General features: G+C 33.6%; 1 protein-coding gene across 2 annotated transcripts in view; it reads left to right on the top strand.

Annotated features, from left to right (window-relative positions):
- Positions 1–18,192, top strand: part of path (solute carrier family 36 member pathetic) — a 94,698-nt gene that overhangs the window by 52,705 nt on the left and 23,801 nt on the right. For both annotated transcript variants that reach the window (XM_072543928.1, XM_072543929.1), the window contains 3 exons: positions 8,984–9,040; positions 14,070–14,146; positions 14,227–14,319. In XM_072543928.1, the coding sequence (XP_072400029.1) occupies positions 9,038–9,040; positions 14,070–14,146; positions 14,227–14,319 (173 nt within the window). In that variant the 5' untranslated portion in view covers positions 8,984–9,037. The remainder of the gene's footprint in view (positions 1–8,983; positions 9,041–14,069; positions 14,147–14,226; positions 14,320–18,192) is intronic.

Raw genomic sequence — 18,192 nt, 5'->3', positions numbered from 1 at the left:
GGCAACTAGATCAACATCATCTGCATATGTCAAAATTTGGGATGATTTATTAAAAATGTTTCCTCTGCTGTCTATTTGGGCATCCCTGACCGCCTTTTCCAAAGCTATGTTGAAAAGGAGACATGCCAGCGCATCTCCCTGTCGCAGCCCAACATGCGTTACAAATGCCTGTGATTGTTCGCCCTGTATTTGGACTTTGCAAACAACTTTACGCATTGTAGCCTTAACCAATCTTATCAGTTTATCGGGGATGTGGAATTCATCCATGGCTTCATACAATTTATTTCTTAGGACACTATCATAGGCCGATTTAAAATCTACGAAAAGATGGTATGTGTCGATATTAAATTCATTGGTTTTTTCCAGTATTTGCCTTAGCACAAAGATCTGGTCTGTTGTTGATCGACCAGGCCTAAAACCACTTTGATATTCGCCAAGAAGCTCCTCTCCTCTGAATATTCACTCAGGCGACCATATAAAATACTCGAAAATATTGTGTATGCTGTATTAAGGAGGGTTATTCCCCTATAGTTTCTACATTCTAATTAATCGCCCTTTTTGTGAAGCGGGCAAACGATCCCAATACACCACTCTTCTGGGATTTGTTCCTCATTCCAGGCTCTCAGTATGATTTTATATATATGATTAGTCAGAGTAGCACCTCCACATTTAATAAGTTCCGCGGGTATACCATCACTTCCTGGAGATTTATTATTTTTTAGGTGTTTTATTGCATCCCGTACTTCCTGAATTGATGGAGGCTCCAATGGTGTATTGTTGTTTGCTCCTGGGGGTGGTTGATTTGGATCTTCTACTTCGATAGTAAGCAGTTCTTTATAGTGTTCCACCCACCTTTTCAATACTTCTTCTTTTGTATTGAGTATATGCCCCTCCTTATCCTTACATAGTCCGATCCTTGGTTTAAATTCTTTTCTTGCTTTATTTAGATTTTTATAGAATTTTCTTGTTTGATTTTCCTTTTTTAATGCCTCAAGTTCTTCCAATATTCTATTTGCTAGAAAGGTCAACCATTGATATAATGCGAACGGCAGCTATATGGTTTTTGGAGAGGAGTCGTAGGTTCCAAACTAGCTTTTGAAATTGGTATTTGGTTCAGCAGAACAAATTACCGCAGATATGAATAAAAAGATAGAAAAACTTAACTTTTTGTAAATAAAAGGGGAACGTTAAGAAACCTTAAATCGTTAACGACAAAAATTACGTTCTGAAAACCAAACATGTAAAAGATGTGGAAGTTACAAATATTTTCGGTGGAAATAGTAGAAATATTTGGACAATAACTAAAAAATCAAAAAGATCTCTGTTGCAAACAAAAAACAAACCGGCACTGTAGTTTATCAAATTAAATTAGCACTGTGTTTATCAAGATGTAACTGATGAAAGAAGATGATATGACTCTAATAGTAAATGAAGTTCGTGTAACCGTCCTTATAACTCTGACACGTAATCGTAACAGGCGACAAATATACGATTTTGAATTTACCAAAGAACCAGCCACTCTCAAGCTTTTCTAAGTAATGTACAGGTATAACGTAATATAATTTACAGTTGATGGTCTGTCTGCTTCTTGAAAATTCACTGATTCTCAAGATACAAGCAAATCTAGGGAGATTTATTGTATTACTAAGAATAAATCTGTATTTATCTTAGCGATTGATGTAACTGTATATTTTTGAATAGAAATAATTGCTGCAGTGAGCTTACTGCACTTCACGAACTCGAACAAGATTGCAAGAGATCTGAGGAGAAGAATAAATCACGGAATAATGAAATAAGCAACACAATAATGGAGAAAATACAGTCAAATTCATTAAAGCTGGAACGGAAATCCTTGGTTATAAGTATAATGGTGTGTATATAATCATTTTATGCCTGTGCATTTTTCAATTTTTTACGAGAAACATTAAATTAAAATTCCAACTATTAAACCCACACAATACTGGCTTTATTCGTTCGAGAATGATTGAAAAAGTTATTGTAGGAATGTTTTTATTACCAAAATAATTAACAGGAACAAATAGTTCATTAATTTATTTAATTAGATGCTTAAAGTGACCTTGCTTCATTTGACAGTATCCAAGTATTGTAAAAGCCGATATTTTTCGGTGTTACATTTATCAGATCATCAAAATCAAATGGCTTTGTTATTTACACAATGGATTTCAGATAAATTTTAAATCTATTTTATTAGGGGATAATATATAGTGACACAAAATAACTAAAAGAAAAACAGTTACACATTTACACATTGTCAATCAAATGGGAGTAAGCTAAACACGTGTGGTTAATTATTTTCTTGCCTTTTACCATTCTCGATTATACACGCCCAAAATGATATCATGATATTTATACAAAATTACAAATTCCACCATTTTTTGTAGAAAACTAACGGAATGTAATAATATATGTATATATTTCCATTGTAAGATACTTTTTTATAGTAATAGAACACCTAGTAAACGGAACAGTTAAAGATTACCGATATTTTATATAGTTTTTTGTTGGGAGCAATTACCTACACTGAAATATCATTGACCTTTAAAAAACGTGATCTCGTTGTGCTGTTAAATTATACATTATGCTATTTCCTTCGCTTTAATACCAAGAAATAGCAATTTAGCGAGTATGTTGATTGCCGAATGATTCTAGATAAAAAGCGTAAAACATAAAAGATTGTTTAAAATAGATTTTTTGCTGATTAGAACAGAAAATAAAAAGATTGATATTTTTATATTCATTTTAATAATCGTTTCTGCCTTTCATTTACAATCTGCTGACTTCAGTGGGTTTATCGACATAATTCTTCGCTGGTTTGGTTTTTGTCGAGTATATTCGCAACTTATAGCAAAAGTTATATGCAAAAATTATAGAAGTCGAAACGTTAAGATTCTGCTTTCCTATGTAGGTAGCGTTATTTCCATGTATGGCTGAAAAAAAAGACTAGAAAAACAAGTAACCTTTAATTGAACGACATCGTGGTTTATGCGAGAATGTATTCTGAATTCTTTTACGTTTATAACATGATTAGCTTTATCTAAAAGTTTTCCTTTTTGAACTGTTTGAATTTTTAAATAAATTTTTTAAAGAAAAAATTCTCGAAGCTGTGATAAGTGCACAATCTTTAAGTTCCTAAATGTCACGCTGTTATTGCCGAGATGAAATAAAATTATGGTGTGATTATCAGGAAAATGTGAAAAAATTTCTTATTGATTAGAACAGTGTGGCTCCCAAGCTGATTTTTGAGTCATTAAAAGAGGATCCTGTGGAGATCGCTAAAGAGGAAGGGTTTAAAGCTAGTAACGGTTGTTTAAGCCGATTCAAAAGTCGCTGTAATGGGTATAGTTGTGCAAAGAAATTTAAAGTTATGATAAATGAATGTGGCTACACCAACCAAACCATATTCAATGTAGATGAGCTAAATCTGGATTGCGTGTGATGTGGAAGTCTAATCTTAAAGCTTGGGTGACAGATTTCCTTTTTGAGGACTGGTTTATTCATCATTTCATACCTGACGTCGAACGTTATTGTTAGTATAAAAAAATTCCATTTAAAGTGATGCTAATCATCGACAACGTTCCAGGTCATCCTCCTTCAACTTAACTAGCTGTGACCCACGTGTGACATTTGAATTTTTACCACCTAATACAACTAGATGGATCAGAGAGTCATTAAACATTCAAAGCTTTTTACACCAGACGATCATTTGCACATCTGCATGAAGTTATAAGAAAAACAACGAGCTCCCTAATAAAGTCTTTTGTAAACAATTCAAGGTTTTAGATGCAGTGAAAATCATTGGAAAATTTTGGAATGAAACTGGAAAAAGCTGTGTCCTTTTTTTCATCACTGATACTAAGGTGGATCTGATGAAATTAGTGTTGCGATGAAAGAATAATAAGAATAAAGAATATTGCCATGCAAATAAATATAGAAGTGAATAGTGATAACGTTCAAGAACTGTGGGATTCCCACAACCCGGAGCTGACAATTGATGAACTCATAGAAATGCATGAGCAAGCGCAAGACATTGAAGAGCTTGATTGTTTAGATCCAGTTCAAATAGAGGATCAAATGACGGTTGGAAACTTAACTGAAGGCTTCAGTTTAATTGATAAGAGATTACAAATTTTAGAAAATACAACGGAGAGCGCATTTCTTCTACAAAACAAAGAATAAAAAAATTATTAGCCTGCTTAGGAAGAAATTTTTCGGGAAAAAAAAATTTAAGTCGCCAAACTACTTTGTTAGATTTTATGAAGCCTTCTATCTGCATCAAAATATCTTCGATTGGCGATTTTATTGATATATCCCAAAATTTTAATAAACTTTTTTGTAAATTATTATTTACATTACGTTGATAATCTCAACGGAAATGAGGGCTCGTGCGACAATCATAGCGAATTACGATTGTCTAGTCATGTCATGAAATACTAAAGATGTAATATAACAATCTTCTTCAAGTAATATTCTTAAATATTCTAAAATCAATTTAAACCTTAAAACTTTTCTAGCCACCAGGCTAAACTCACTATTGATTTTGACTTGATATTGTAAGGAGAATCCAATGTAATTAACAGATACTTAAAAAAGGATAACTTATGTACATTTTGCACATCTAGACTTTGCTTAATTATCCTTTGGCGTGTGCTTGGGTGTGTTCTGTTAGATAATACATTAAGATTAAATCATTAGTTTATATTCATCTTTATTTAATCTACTTAATTACTTTGTAATTTGCACGGTGAAGCGCAGCGAGGAAAGATATAATAGCTCGTTATCTAAGGCATTTTTATTACAGCAACACAGGAACGACAATAAGAATACCATTAAAATAATACGATAATGCGGGTGATATAACAGTACTGGTCATCATGAGAATAGCGTTAAAAATTTTATTCTATTATTGTTTATATAGGAAGTTGTTAAAAAGCTGGTTAATTAATTTAGCCAATAAATAATGAAATAAAATATATATGATTGAAAATAAGAAAAAACAATTAGCATAACTCATAAATTGTTAACAATTTGTAAGAGAATCGCACCCACCATTTCTTGAAACATGTTAATTGGCATGTAGCGAGGACAACATCTAAACTCGACGGCATCGCTATGCAGAAGAAATGGACGACAGCATTTCTTAGGAGAAATGACATCTTCGACGCTAGACCGTAGATATGATCATCTCGAGTTCTTGGTAACTACTGTCTGTTTCTTAGAGGCAAATCCCCTTACCTAGGTGGTCGATAGGTAAGGCGTGGTAGGTACACGCTGTAACTCGAGCCTTTTATACACAATAATGTATGCATCCCCTTATTGAGAGATGCGATAAATTAGATAAGACTTCAAAAAGTTGGTCTTTTGAAAACGTTTTATTCGTTCGGGGTTAAAATTAATGGTTTCCCGAAAACGTGTGGTGATTTAGACAAGTGGCATGCTCCGAACTTGAAAAAACTAAGTAGGTCATATTATAATAAAAATAATAACACAAAATATTTATGTCTTTGTTCATCGCCCTGGGATGGTTTCTTAAGTAACTATTACGATTTCCACATTAAAATGCTTGTGAAGATTGTCATTGCCCGTCAAAACAACGCACAGACAGATCTACGAGGTCGAAAACCAATTGAATTTAATGAAGATAATTCAGAAATCATACAGTATCGTACAGTTCATTATTTTTATTTTAATAAAAAAATTCCTACTCTAGACAAAATATTTTCTGCAATACAAACTAATGAAGTAATTCCCCAAATAAGTTGTGAAACTTTTCATAAGCAGGTACATAAATTGGAATTTACTTGTGCTAAATACAACAGGGATTCAGCGTTGATAGAGAAACCTGGAATCATTACATATCACTAGTATACAAGAAATATAGGACTTTCGCTGTGATACATACACCTGCATAATTCATAAAGAAATAAATATCAATGATTATCAATGATAGACAATGCAGATTTGGCAGGTATTGGATGAACCATTAAGTACAAAATTAATAAAAATTGAACACAATCAGCAATCGAACCCCAGAGGATAAGACTGTATTGGCACGTATAAAGAAAAACGACATTAAACCACCTAAAAGTGGTAACGATTACCACCAGATTAAAGATAAAAAAAATACTTACTTCCTTAATTAATTCACCGAAAAGACTTCACATATTTCACTCCTTTTCCCAGAATCGAAATAGGTCTATAATTAGCAGTTAAATTAGAAAAAGCTGAACGTAATTGATCTTTTGTTTGACATGATCCAGTTAATCCAAAAATAGAATCACTTTCTATTAACGACAAACCTAACAATAGGAAAAAATATGAAAATTGCTCACTTAGCCGGTCATATGTACATCCGTTTGAGAATTCTCTATTATTATTCAGTTGAACTTTGTTATTCATAAAGTAGGAAGTTACTAATTTGTCGCATTTTTATTATACTTCATTAGTTTTTTTGCTGATGAACCATTTTCATTTGCCATCTTTATTAGTCTTATAAAAACCGTGCTTATTGTAGAATTCTCCTTACGTTGTTTAGTTTTACAAGTTAAAATGAATGTGTTGTTGTTGAAAGGATACTTTTTCTAATGTGGATTGATATAACAAAACAGATACGGGTACTACCAAGAGTATTTTTGCAAAATAATAGGCTGTAAATAAGTTTTGTGGTTCGATAAGAGAGGGCGTTACTACTATACTCCAGCAAAGAAATAATGAAATGAGTCATACGCGTGATATCGTAAGTTATCGTATAATTTAGTTGTCTTTATGAGTTTTACCAAGAAGCATATCAGTAGCGGAGTATTTATTTTTTATTTAGTGTATGGCATATTAAGAACACATAATCAAAAGCAATATTTTTATAAAAAACTTTAAATGGAGTATTATAAACGAACATCTAACATATGAATATAATCTAAAACATTTTCGGTCTTATTCAGGAAATCCATCTTCTTAGTTTTTCTTGCTGTTCTGTCAATATATTACCCTTCTTATCTCTTTACTTCTTTTGTTTGAATTCCTTTTTTTGTTCAGTTTCTGGTATAATTTCTCGTCTCTATTGACTTACTTAAATCTTGTAGTTCTTTAAGTTCTTTGTTCATAGTTTCTTTCTTCTTTCTGTGGTGGATTTTCTTTTCTTCCTTGCATAGTTATTTATATTCCTCATCTGCTTGTCGGGTTCTGTACTTCTGTTGCATCATTAAATATGCTTTGTTTCTTCTCTCTATTATAATCTGACATTCTTCGTCAAAACAGTTATTCGTTCGTTTTCTTCTTTATTTACCTTTTATGCCTAGTAATTCTTCAGCTGCTTCTTTCATGTTTCAAGCATCAAAAATATTTAAAATTCGTTATTTCTCAAGCACTTCCAGCTATATTCCAGTTCTTACTTTGACGGAATTTTTAGTTTTTTATTAACGTTTATAAAATGAAAGTATTTACTTCGTTTTGTAGTTGCGGTAATCTGCTGATTCAGCTGTTGATTCATCTGTTGTGTCTTTGTTTTGCTGTGTAAACACATTTCGACATAATGTCAGGACATTGATTAATTCGGTTATTAAATAGACTTTTCGTTTATTTGACACTCAAGAGAATTAAATTTTTCTCAAGAGAATTAAACAAATGATCGAATTCGAAATGTCCGAGAATGCATGAGATACACGTGATTTCGGCTACTTTTGAACACTTAAGACTCGTGATTTGTTTATAGTTTCGTTAAATATTTGCCAGACACTAATTTTTTTAATATGTTGGTACACTGTTCATATGAACCTGTGGAGTTTGATTTCAATCTGTCATTTCATTCTTTGTTTACAAGCCATTTAGTATCAACGTGTCAAAGTATTTTTTTACACTGAAAAAATCAAGTAACGTGCAGTCATTGAATTTTTATTTTTGGAAGTTTTAAAAGCAAATGAAATTTATGATCGAATGTTGAAAGTGTATAAGGACTTTTCGGCCTTAAGGCCTTGGGCGTTAAGGACTTCCAAAAACAGCAACAACACCAGAAATCGTAGAACAAATACAGTATATCGTGTGGGAAAATCGTCGAGTGACTGAAAGAGATTTAGTAGCTCATTGAGCAGTGTAAGCAATATTTTGACTGAAGTATTGAGTTTTAGAAAGCTGTGTTCACAATGGGTGCAGCATGGATAGAAAAAACACATTCGAATTCGACTTTCTCAGCACAATTTAAAGCGTTTTCGAAACGATAAAGTGGATTTTGTGCGTGGATTTATCACTATGGATAGCACTTGGGTATATTACCATGATCCTGAATCCTGAAAACGAGAGGCTAAAGAGTGGTCTGAATCTGGTTCTTCAATTCCGAAACGAGTTCGTGTCCCGAAATCGTCCAAGAAGGTGTTACATCAGTTTTTTGGGACGCGAAAGGAATTTTGTTTGTGGATTACTTGCAAACTGGTAAAACAATAAATTCTGAATATTATTGTAACGTTTTAGACCAGCTGAAGGAAAAAAAATCGTGAAAAAGATACGGTTTGCAGAAGAAAAATATTCTTTTTCATCAAGACAATGCTCCGTATCATATGAGCATTTTGACAATGGCTAAAATCCATGAACTAATGTTCGAATTGTTGGAACATCCACCGTATTCATCAGATTTGGCCCGTAGCAACTTCCACCAGAAGTACCAGAAGATTTATGTTTTATCTATTCCATTTTTTTTGCATTTACCTTTGCCTCGCTTTAATTTTTCTATATCAAGTTGTTTGTCCCTGAAAGTTCTTAACGAATTATATCGCAACGATTATGTCTGCCGACCTATCGCTTAATTACAAGGTAGTAGTGTAACAGAATGTTATAAGTATACTAATTTTCTATTTCGGTGCAGCGGAAAACTAGTATTTAACAAATTTAATGAGTAAACATCTGAATTATTTTAATGCGTTGCAAACATATTCCCCACAGTACAAGTCCTTATTTCAAAGACATTTATTTGTTTCAGATTTAACACAACCTTGAAACTTTTACCGTCAAATAGCGACTGAAATCTATAAAAATGGTAAGTATACAAACACATTATTTTCCGTATCTGTTTTGAAAAAGTAGCGCTCTAGTTAAGGCTCGTGTAAATAATAGCGTTATTAAGATAATTTTATTTCGGTCTAATAATAATCATGTGCATATTTTTTATCTGTAAAATACACAATGTTTACTGAGATCAAATCAAAGTATTTGTTAAGCTTATTTCTGTCTTTGCATATATGTGATATCTTTTGTTTTGGTGGCTTATTTGTCGATCTTTGATAAAATAAATATTAAATGTCTACACATAGTCTTTTTTATCGACCTTGTGTCTGATTTCAATAAAGATTCATTTATTAACAAAACAAAATCTAAAATTAAGGATATTTTGTTCATATATTTGATCAGACTACTTCTAAAATTAAAAGTAGTCTATTTTTATATTAGATTGTACAATTTAGTTAGTTTTAGAAACTTAGTCACTTTATCACATTTACTATAGTTCATAGTTCAGAGCACTTTTCAGATCACTTGGTAAATCACTTTGAAGTCGTTCCAGGTGATAGAGTGGCTTGATCTCGTTGTTTTTATGGCATTATCCCTTTTGGTGACAAATTTGGGTTGATGCGTTGTAGTTTGTTGTCTTCAAGTTTTTTCCATCTTTCGAGCCGTATTCTCATTGAAAATTCTTTGATGGTGTTTTGAATGTCGGAATGAGGAATTTCTCTTCTGAGAATGCATTCATGAGGAATGCTTCTTTAGCTTCCCGATCAGCTTTTTCATTACCTATTATGTCTACATGAGATGGAATCCAAACAAATTCTACCCTTTTATTCTTACTGTAAAATTCTTCTAGATCAATTTTAATTTGGCATAGTATTGGGTGGTTTGGGTAAACCCTTAATATCCCATTGTACTTCGCTTAAAGAATCTGTGAAAATGACTGCTTCTAATTTGGGCTAGTTTGATATATGTTGTAGGGCTTTAGATGTGGCATACAAAATGTATGCCACAATGTTTAATCGCTTGAAACCGTTGTAGAATTATATGTGATGAAGTATCAGATTTAGGATACAGTAGAAGATTTGTATTACATTTGGGGAGTTTTATGGTCCAAGGAGGAGGGTAGTTTATTTCATTGCAAATAACTTTCGGAAAATTGAAACCTGTGAAATTGAAACTTGTTCAAAAATTAAATGAAAATGGTCAGAAAATGTGTAGGACTAAGCAGGGTTATTAAAGTTTGCTCCAATTTTAGCTGCATATTGTAGGCTTAGTTTGTGTCTTCTAATTGAAAGAACACCAATATTTATAAAGTTAGTTAATAAAGAACATAACAAAGATAACTATTGTATGTGAGGAAACATGTTATGAATAAAAGTCATTATATAATAAATATAAAAGTAAATGAACATTTAAAATCAAAATTACTACTGAGTATATCTTCCTCTGAGTTGTATTACACTTTCCATGCGATCTCTTAAGGCCCTTATTAAGTTTCTGACTGATTCCTGGTGAATCGCTTCTTACTCTTCATCTAATGCAGTTTTTAACTCCGCCGCTGTTGCGGGTGCTGGATTACAGACCCAAACCCTGCGTTTAAGTTTATCTCATAGGTGCTCGATGGGATTCATATCCGGACTCAATGGAGGCCAGTCTATTGCTATTATATGCTACATAAGCCGTCGCCTATATAGCAGGCGTAAGGAACAACATGGTCTTGGAGAATATCCGTAATGTAACGATCCGCTGTCAAAGCCCCTCCGCTACCACCATCGAACGCAAGCTCTGTTTTTCCTTCTAAAGATATACTATCCCAAAACATACACGAACCACCTCCATAGCTCACTGTTTCGACACTGAAGTACTGACCAAATCGTTTTCCGGGACTCCGATAGAAGCGTCGTCTTATTATTGGTATACAAGCTCATTTGACCCTCATCAGAGAATAAAACTCTGCTCCATTGGCCAAGGTCCCAATTGACGTGTCCTCAGGCAAACTGAAGTCGAGCTTGTTTCTGAAGTGCGTTCAATTTGGGCCCTGTGTTAGCTGGTCTGGGAGTCAAAGTGGCAGCCTTAAGTATTTTCCCAACTGTCCACTGAGTGACAGTGACACCTCGTACATTCCCCAAGGATTGTTGAAGCTCAACTCATGTCGCCTGCCAATTCCGAAAGTCACTCAGGACAATGAATCGATCATCCCTCCCTCTCGTTACACGTCGCTGACCCGAATCTGGTCGTCGACTGTGGCTATCGGTCTCCTGGTATCGACGGTAAGTCCTTGAGACTGTAGACTGCGTCATAAGTAGGCCACCGGCGACAGTCTTTTGACTATAGCCCTCTTGTAATAATGCAATTGTGGGCCGCCTTCACTGGCGAAGTATCCATTTATAAAATATTCACTTACTGCACTTTGAAGTGTACACGCACGTCAACATTTGAAAAGCGACTGAGATCACCGCCGGCGAACTCATACAGGTCTATATTGCGTAAAACATGCCCGTTAAAATGTTTGTTACACTCCCTGTGCCATAAAGAAGTAGTCAAATTTTACAACACGTTGCCAATTTACATAAAACAATTATTTATAAAACAATTATTTTTTGGAAGCTCTCTAATAGATCATATTTTTTGCATTAGTTGTTTTAATTCAAAGTAACACATAAAATTACCAAGCATAAAATCAATTTATCGAGTGAGTCGTTTTTTTTTCTCGCAAGTGTACTTGGAGATTTTTTAAAGGCATCTGTTATAAATCGGCTTTACTGAAGCCAATTGACTGATTGTACATTTTCGTGCCATCTCCGCGCGGAAGTCGACAATCATCATAGCTATTCGGACTTTGAGACGGCTGCTCTGAAAAGTTCATTTGATGTACATCCGTACCACTCTCTCAGGTTGCGCAGCCATCACGTTCTACGCCTCCCTATGCTTCTCTTTCCTTGTATCTTTCCCTGCATAATCAGTTGAGCAAGGTGTAATATGTCTGAGATATTCCAATCTTCTTGTTTTAATTGTATTTCAAATTTCTATTTCTTTATTCATCCTTTTCAGAAACTTTTTGTTTGTGACGTGTTCTGTCCACGATATTTTCAGAATTCTTCTATACACCCACAGCTCTAATGATTTCAATTTTTTCATTGATGTCGCATTCAATTCTACTTAACTAGAACACACTAAAATACAACAAGAAATTGGGGTAGGGGGATGCATACATGTATCAGAATCTACTAATTATACGAGGAGTCGAAGCCTTATTTACTCTCCATCGGCGGTGTTTCATGAAAGTATCTTAACTGTATTTTCTACATCGAAAATTGAATTTGTTTGAGAAATGTATTTTAAATAATTTGTTTAGATAACTAATTGCCAAATAGAAAATATACCGATTGTTAGTAAAAATTAATTTTTTTCGGTCATAAATAGGTCGTATGAATATTAGAAAGATAAAAAATACTTAAATAAATAATCTAACAATGAAAATTACGTTATATTCTGTGTAAATTATCGTTATCTTTAACATAAATATAGTAAATTCAGTCTTAACTGTTTTGCATAAAAAATATATTATAACGATAAATATATTTATCACATTAAATTTTTACTTACAGCCTAGTTTATTTATAAATCATCGTAATCCTGGGAATCCATCGAGTTTGTTGACTGGTTGACGCCTACCCTTACTATTACAGGTTCAATAATATTTTCCATTATCCCATACAACTTTCACATATTCTTGTCCTGAAGCGTTTTTCCTAATTTCTGAAAGAGCTACAACTCGACTTCGATTTCTATTCGTCCCTTCCTGGATAGACGACGGTAACCGGCTTTTCGAAATTATATTTAGGTTGCATTGTATCTGGTACTATTTCCAACTCTGGATGCGTTTTGATTATTTCTCCAGATTTGATCCTGAAATCCTTCCGACCTGCGCTTTCTAGCGTCTTATCTACTTTCTGTATGCTCCTGCCTTCGTCTCCTTCCTCATCTATATATGTAATGGAGAGAAGTCAAGTATGACCTTCATGGAGGCGATTGGGGTGGTCGACATCACTCCTGTTATGATTAAGCATGTTGTGGTTGAAAGTTATTCAGCTTCTCTCTGAAAGTCTTATCGGCACTTAGACCACCAAAAATACAACAAATAGAATGGTATTACTTCTTTTTCATGTACCATGTCCTTTTAGAAGGTTGGTTACCATCATAGCTATCTTAATTTTATTCACTGCCACCCTAAAAAACATGGACTGTTTTTTAGGGTGGCGGTGAATGACCACCGTTTGTTCGTCTTGGACTGCGTTGGCCTGCTATCCTCTCTTGCATAATATTTTGTAGCAACATATTTGGGACCTCTCATCACATGTCCAAGTACTCCAGCTTTCTCTTCTTGATGCTTTTTATAATCTCAGTAGTCTTGCTGAGATGTTCTTGTATTGTGGAGTTTTGAATCTTCTTCATCCAAGAAACTTTGAAAATTCATTCCAAGGACCACATTTCGAAAGTCTCAAGCTGTTTAGATCACTTTTATTCACAGTCCAAGACGCGACACCATAAAAAAAAGACCGAGAAATACGTAGCAGCGAAGTAGGTGGATCCGCAATGCCAATTTTCGGTCTGTATTACATAATACCTTTGACATTCTTCTAAGGCTGGCTAAGCAGACTCTGACCTGCTCAATTCTGGACCTAATTTCACCGTGACCATCTGCGTTTTAATTTAACTGATATACAATTTGATCAGGTATAAATGGTATTGAAAAACGAAGTTATAGTCTCTAAAACATTGCTATTATGTATAAGCTGGTATATTGCACTTGGAATTTCATCAGGGCCTATCGCATTGGCATTTTTTGTTGATTGCATGACTTGTATTACGTCAGAGCGTGGTATTAGGGGTTTGTCTGTATTCTTTAAGTTTGTCGTCTACTTCAAATATTACTTTACCATGTTCATCATGTAGCAGTGCAGTTTGTCTCTTGATAGTACGCTAATTGTAAAATATAATTGATTTTAATTCTGTTTGAAGAGTCCTTATGTGATATACTGATCCTTTTCTTTCTTTTTTAGGCAAAACCTCAAAATGGTTCAACTGAGATGGATAGTTTCCTTCCTCAAGACAACTCTAATTCAAATGGAGTCACAAAGTAAGTAATTAAAATATTGAAATAACTTAAAACATCATTTTAGTGCTTTCTACATATATATTAATTGACTTTCTTTTTAGGTACAAAATATCATCGAAAGGTGATGTAGAAGCAGCTGCAAATCATGCAACTTATGATCCATTTAAGGCTCGACAGTTAGCTCACCCAGTCTCGTAAGTATTTTTAAGTTGTAATGTGTTCTGGTATGTAACTTATTCTGTCTTTCGGTTTTTTACTGTTATCTCTGTTTATCGAAATTTACTTTCCATCCGATATAAGGGAAAGACATGTTCTTGACCTCACGAATAAATTCAGAATGCATACAAATTTAGAATTAGAGAGCAAAGACAAGAACATTTTTATGTACAATGAAAAATAATGTAAATTACTAAAGCATATCTGGAATTTCATCAAACAGTGCTTTAACGGAAGGAAAGCTGGAATAATCTTCATTTGTAATTCTTCAATATACATATTCAGCTTCTGCTCCAGTGAAAACACAATACTCATCATTTTCGTTACAATGTTATTGTAGTCTCCTTGCAATTTGGTCAATGTTTCATTCATAATGCTCATTGTATCAGTGAGCATTATGAATGAAACATTGACCTTAAGTCAAGTATCAAACGCTACTTTAAGCCACCAACTAAAATTATGAATATCAGGAAACTCTTTATTCTTTGTAGCCAAAAACAGAGTAATCTCATGTCGAATGCTGAAGAAACATTCCAAAACTTTACCCTTACTCAGCTATCTCACTTCTGTATGGTAAAGAATATCCCCATATTGTTACATAAGTTCTTTCAAAAATTCTTGAAACTCTGTGGTTTCATTTGATATATGACATTCACAATCTTTACAAGGGTTTTCATAACACACCTGAAATTTTCACCAAATTTAGCAGATAAGCTTTCTTGATGAATGATACAATGAAAACTTAATAAATTATCATTTCCCAAGTGTTTTTTCAACAACCGAACAAACCCTATATTTCGCCTCAACATTGATGGGCAACCATCAGTACACACAGAAAAAACCTTTTTCAAATAAATGCTATGCTCGTTAAAAAAATTTACTATTGTGTTCAAATAATCAATAACTCGAGTTTGTCCAGTCATAGGAATCATGCCAAAAAATCTTCTTTAAGAACACAATCCTTCGATGCATACTTTACGAACAATAGCAGTTGAGAAATTGCCGTATCAGTGGACGAGTCGAGCGCTAGACTAAAATATTTACTTTTCTGCAGTTCATTGGCTGTACAACTAATGAACTCTTTAGGTCAGCTGTAAACAAGGTCAGGATAGCCTTGACGATTTCCAATCTCCGATAGGAGTGGCACAAGAAGAAGTTCATCGGTAAGATTAAGGGCAATATTTGCTGCTAAGTTCTGTGACCGTCTAAGGTCCACAAGGTTTTGAAACATCTTTACTGGCCGGCCAGTGCCATTGTGGTGGGGGTAAAGATGGCTAATGCGAAATACGGTACAATGCATGGCGCCGCTCTACACTACTGTAATCTGATTAAATACATAAATAGAAACATAATTATATTATAACTCGAAAATTTTGTTTTACTGCCTAGCAGTCTGAGGGCCGCGAAAAATCGCTTCGAGGGCCGCATGCGGCCCAAGGGCCGCGTAGTGAGTATGGCTGATATAGCGTTAATTTTAAGGAAATCACGGCAAGCTATAAAATATAACGCTTTTAGGAATCGAGTCTTTAAGCGGCCACTATACTACTCGCGAAGTTGATCGAAGTTCAGCGAGTACGAGAGTGTAGACAGGTACTTCATGCAACTTCGCTTCGCCTCGTTCTTCTTCCGTTCTGTGTCGGTTTTTCGCGTCCGAGTCAAAGGGCCCGAAGTTCGAATACGAAGTGTCACACTATATTACTCGACTTCACGACCTCGATTAAATAACTTCACTTCGACATCGACACTTCGTTTTATAGACGTTTTGTAGACTGCGTTTTATGACGACTGAACTACTTCCTTGTACAAAAGTGACGTCACGCCTTACTACTGGACCGAAACAATCTTTAATAAATTTATGTTATTTTGTAGATAAAACATGACTAACAACTTTTACTTTTTAATACGAAATGATGTAACTGAATCGACTAGACTCCGTGAAGGCGGTGTCAAGGTTAGGTTTGCAGATCAATGCCTGCTAAGTTATTAATCTGAAGCAATAAATATGCATGTAATTTCGCGACAAAAACGAAATGAGTAAAACATATGTATATTATAATACTGTATAGATAACTTTATTATTAAAGTTTTAAAATTGGAGCTGTAAAAAAAATTACTGAACATGCATAAATAAAAAGGATTTTCAAATACTGGGTCTTTAACTGTAATATATATATATATATATATATATATATATATATATATATATATATATATATATATATATATATATATATATATATATATATATATATATGTGCGATCAAATCGCTCCCGCTAATGTGGCCTGTGGCCTTCCAATAATAAAATCAGTTAATACACACAAAAGCTTACATAATATGAGAAGACACAGTTCAATTATAAAACCTTAATTATATTTGCTTTTGTCTTGCTACACATCAATACGTGAAGTAGGTGTGTTTGATGTCTAAAGTACAATAAATATAAAAATGCATGGTTTTAAAAGTGTTGTGTAATCATGACTACTACTTGATTCTGAAATTAGAAAAAATTGCTACCTATGCAGAAAAATATGCTAATCATGACAGCTTCTTAGCATTAACTATATAGTTCTAATATATGCCTTCTTAATCCAAAAATAAATAGTTGATTTGTTTGGGTTTATCTAATTAATTACTATTAATTTTCTATTTTTTAAGATGCTTTGTCATGATGAGAACACTTTTTAATTCTCACATTACAAGTCGACATTTTTAAGAATTAAAATAGTGTACAGAATTTTAGTGTTTTTTTTAGAAGGAAAGAAAATGATAAGCATTTTTAAAACAAGGTGTGTTAAATAAATCCATATACGTGGAGATTACTTACAGTGGCTCACAGCTTTAATAATGCAATCGCTACTCAATAAAACTAGCTTGTGTCATCGGCTCAATATTTATTAGAAAAAAATTGCATACTGAAATGAAATTACTATAAGTCTTCTAAAATAGCATAAGCTATTTTTGGGATTCAAATATACCATACTTAAATAACAATAAATATTTAATTATTTTATGTATAATTTTGTTATCACAGCTAAAATGATGCAAATAAGATGAAGCATTAACAACTTATCAATTTGAAATTTGCGAAGTAGGCGTTATTCATATTGCAGCTATTTTTATGTTTAATTTGACATTTCAAAAGCTTTTAATTTGGCAAATAACAAAATTATTTACGAATGGGTCGCCGAACTACGGTTAGTGAAAGAAATTTAATTACTACTCACCATAGAAATTGATATAGCCAAAGAGACACATAAAAAAAGGTAAATAAATGTTCATCAACAGTTCAGCACATTATTGAACGTTGCCGAAATGAAAATAGAGTTGAAAATAAATCAAAATTTTTGCCGAATGTGAGGAAATATGGATTGTCAGAGAAATAGCAAATAATCGTACAAAAAGTGAACCAAAATTGCGAGATGAGCTGAAAAGACAGTTTAGAAAACAATGTAATCCCGAAACAATTAGAGGGATATTACGAACGAATATCCCACATGGCCGAACTGGTAGATATAAACCTTTTATTAGCCAGAAAAATAGTCTTATTAGATTGGTGTTCGCTAGGGAGCATATTAACAAAGATTTGAACTTTTGGAATTCAGTAATATTTGCTGATGAAACCAAAATAAACTTGTTTGGGTCCGATGGAAAAATATCGGTGTGGAGAAAGCCGAATGAAGAACTAAAATTAAAAAATATGAAAGCTACGGTAAAGCACGGTGGAGGTTGAGTGATGTTGTGGGGGTGTATGTCATCTGCAGGAGTAGGTAACATGCATTTTATTGAAGGGAATATAAACGAATACGTATACTAAGGTAGCATCTCGCCGCTAGTGCTCAAAAATTAGTT

The sequence above is a fragment of the Diabrotica undecimpunctata genome, chromosome 9, assembly GCF_040954645.1.
Source record: "Diabrotica undecimpunctata isolate CICGRU chromosome 9, icDiaUnde3, whole genome shotgun sequence".
NCBI lineage: Eukaryota > Metazoa > Arthropoda > Insecta > Coleoptera > Chrysomelidae > Diabrotica > Diabrotica undecimpunctata.
The sequence above is the reverse complement of the archived record's forward strand: the minus strand, read 5'-3'. Positions and strand labels throughout refer to the sequence as shown.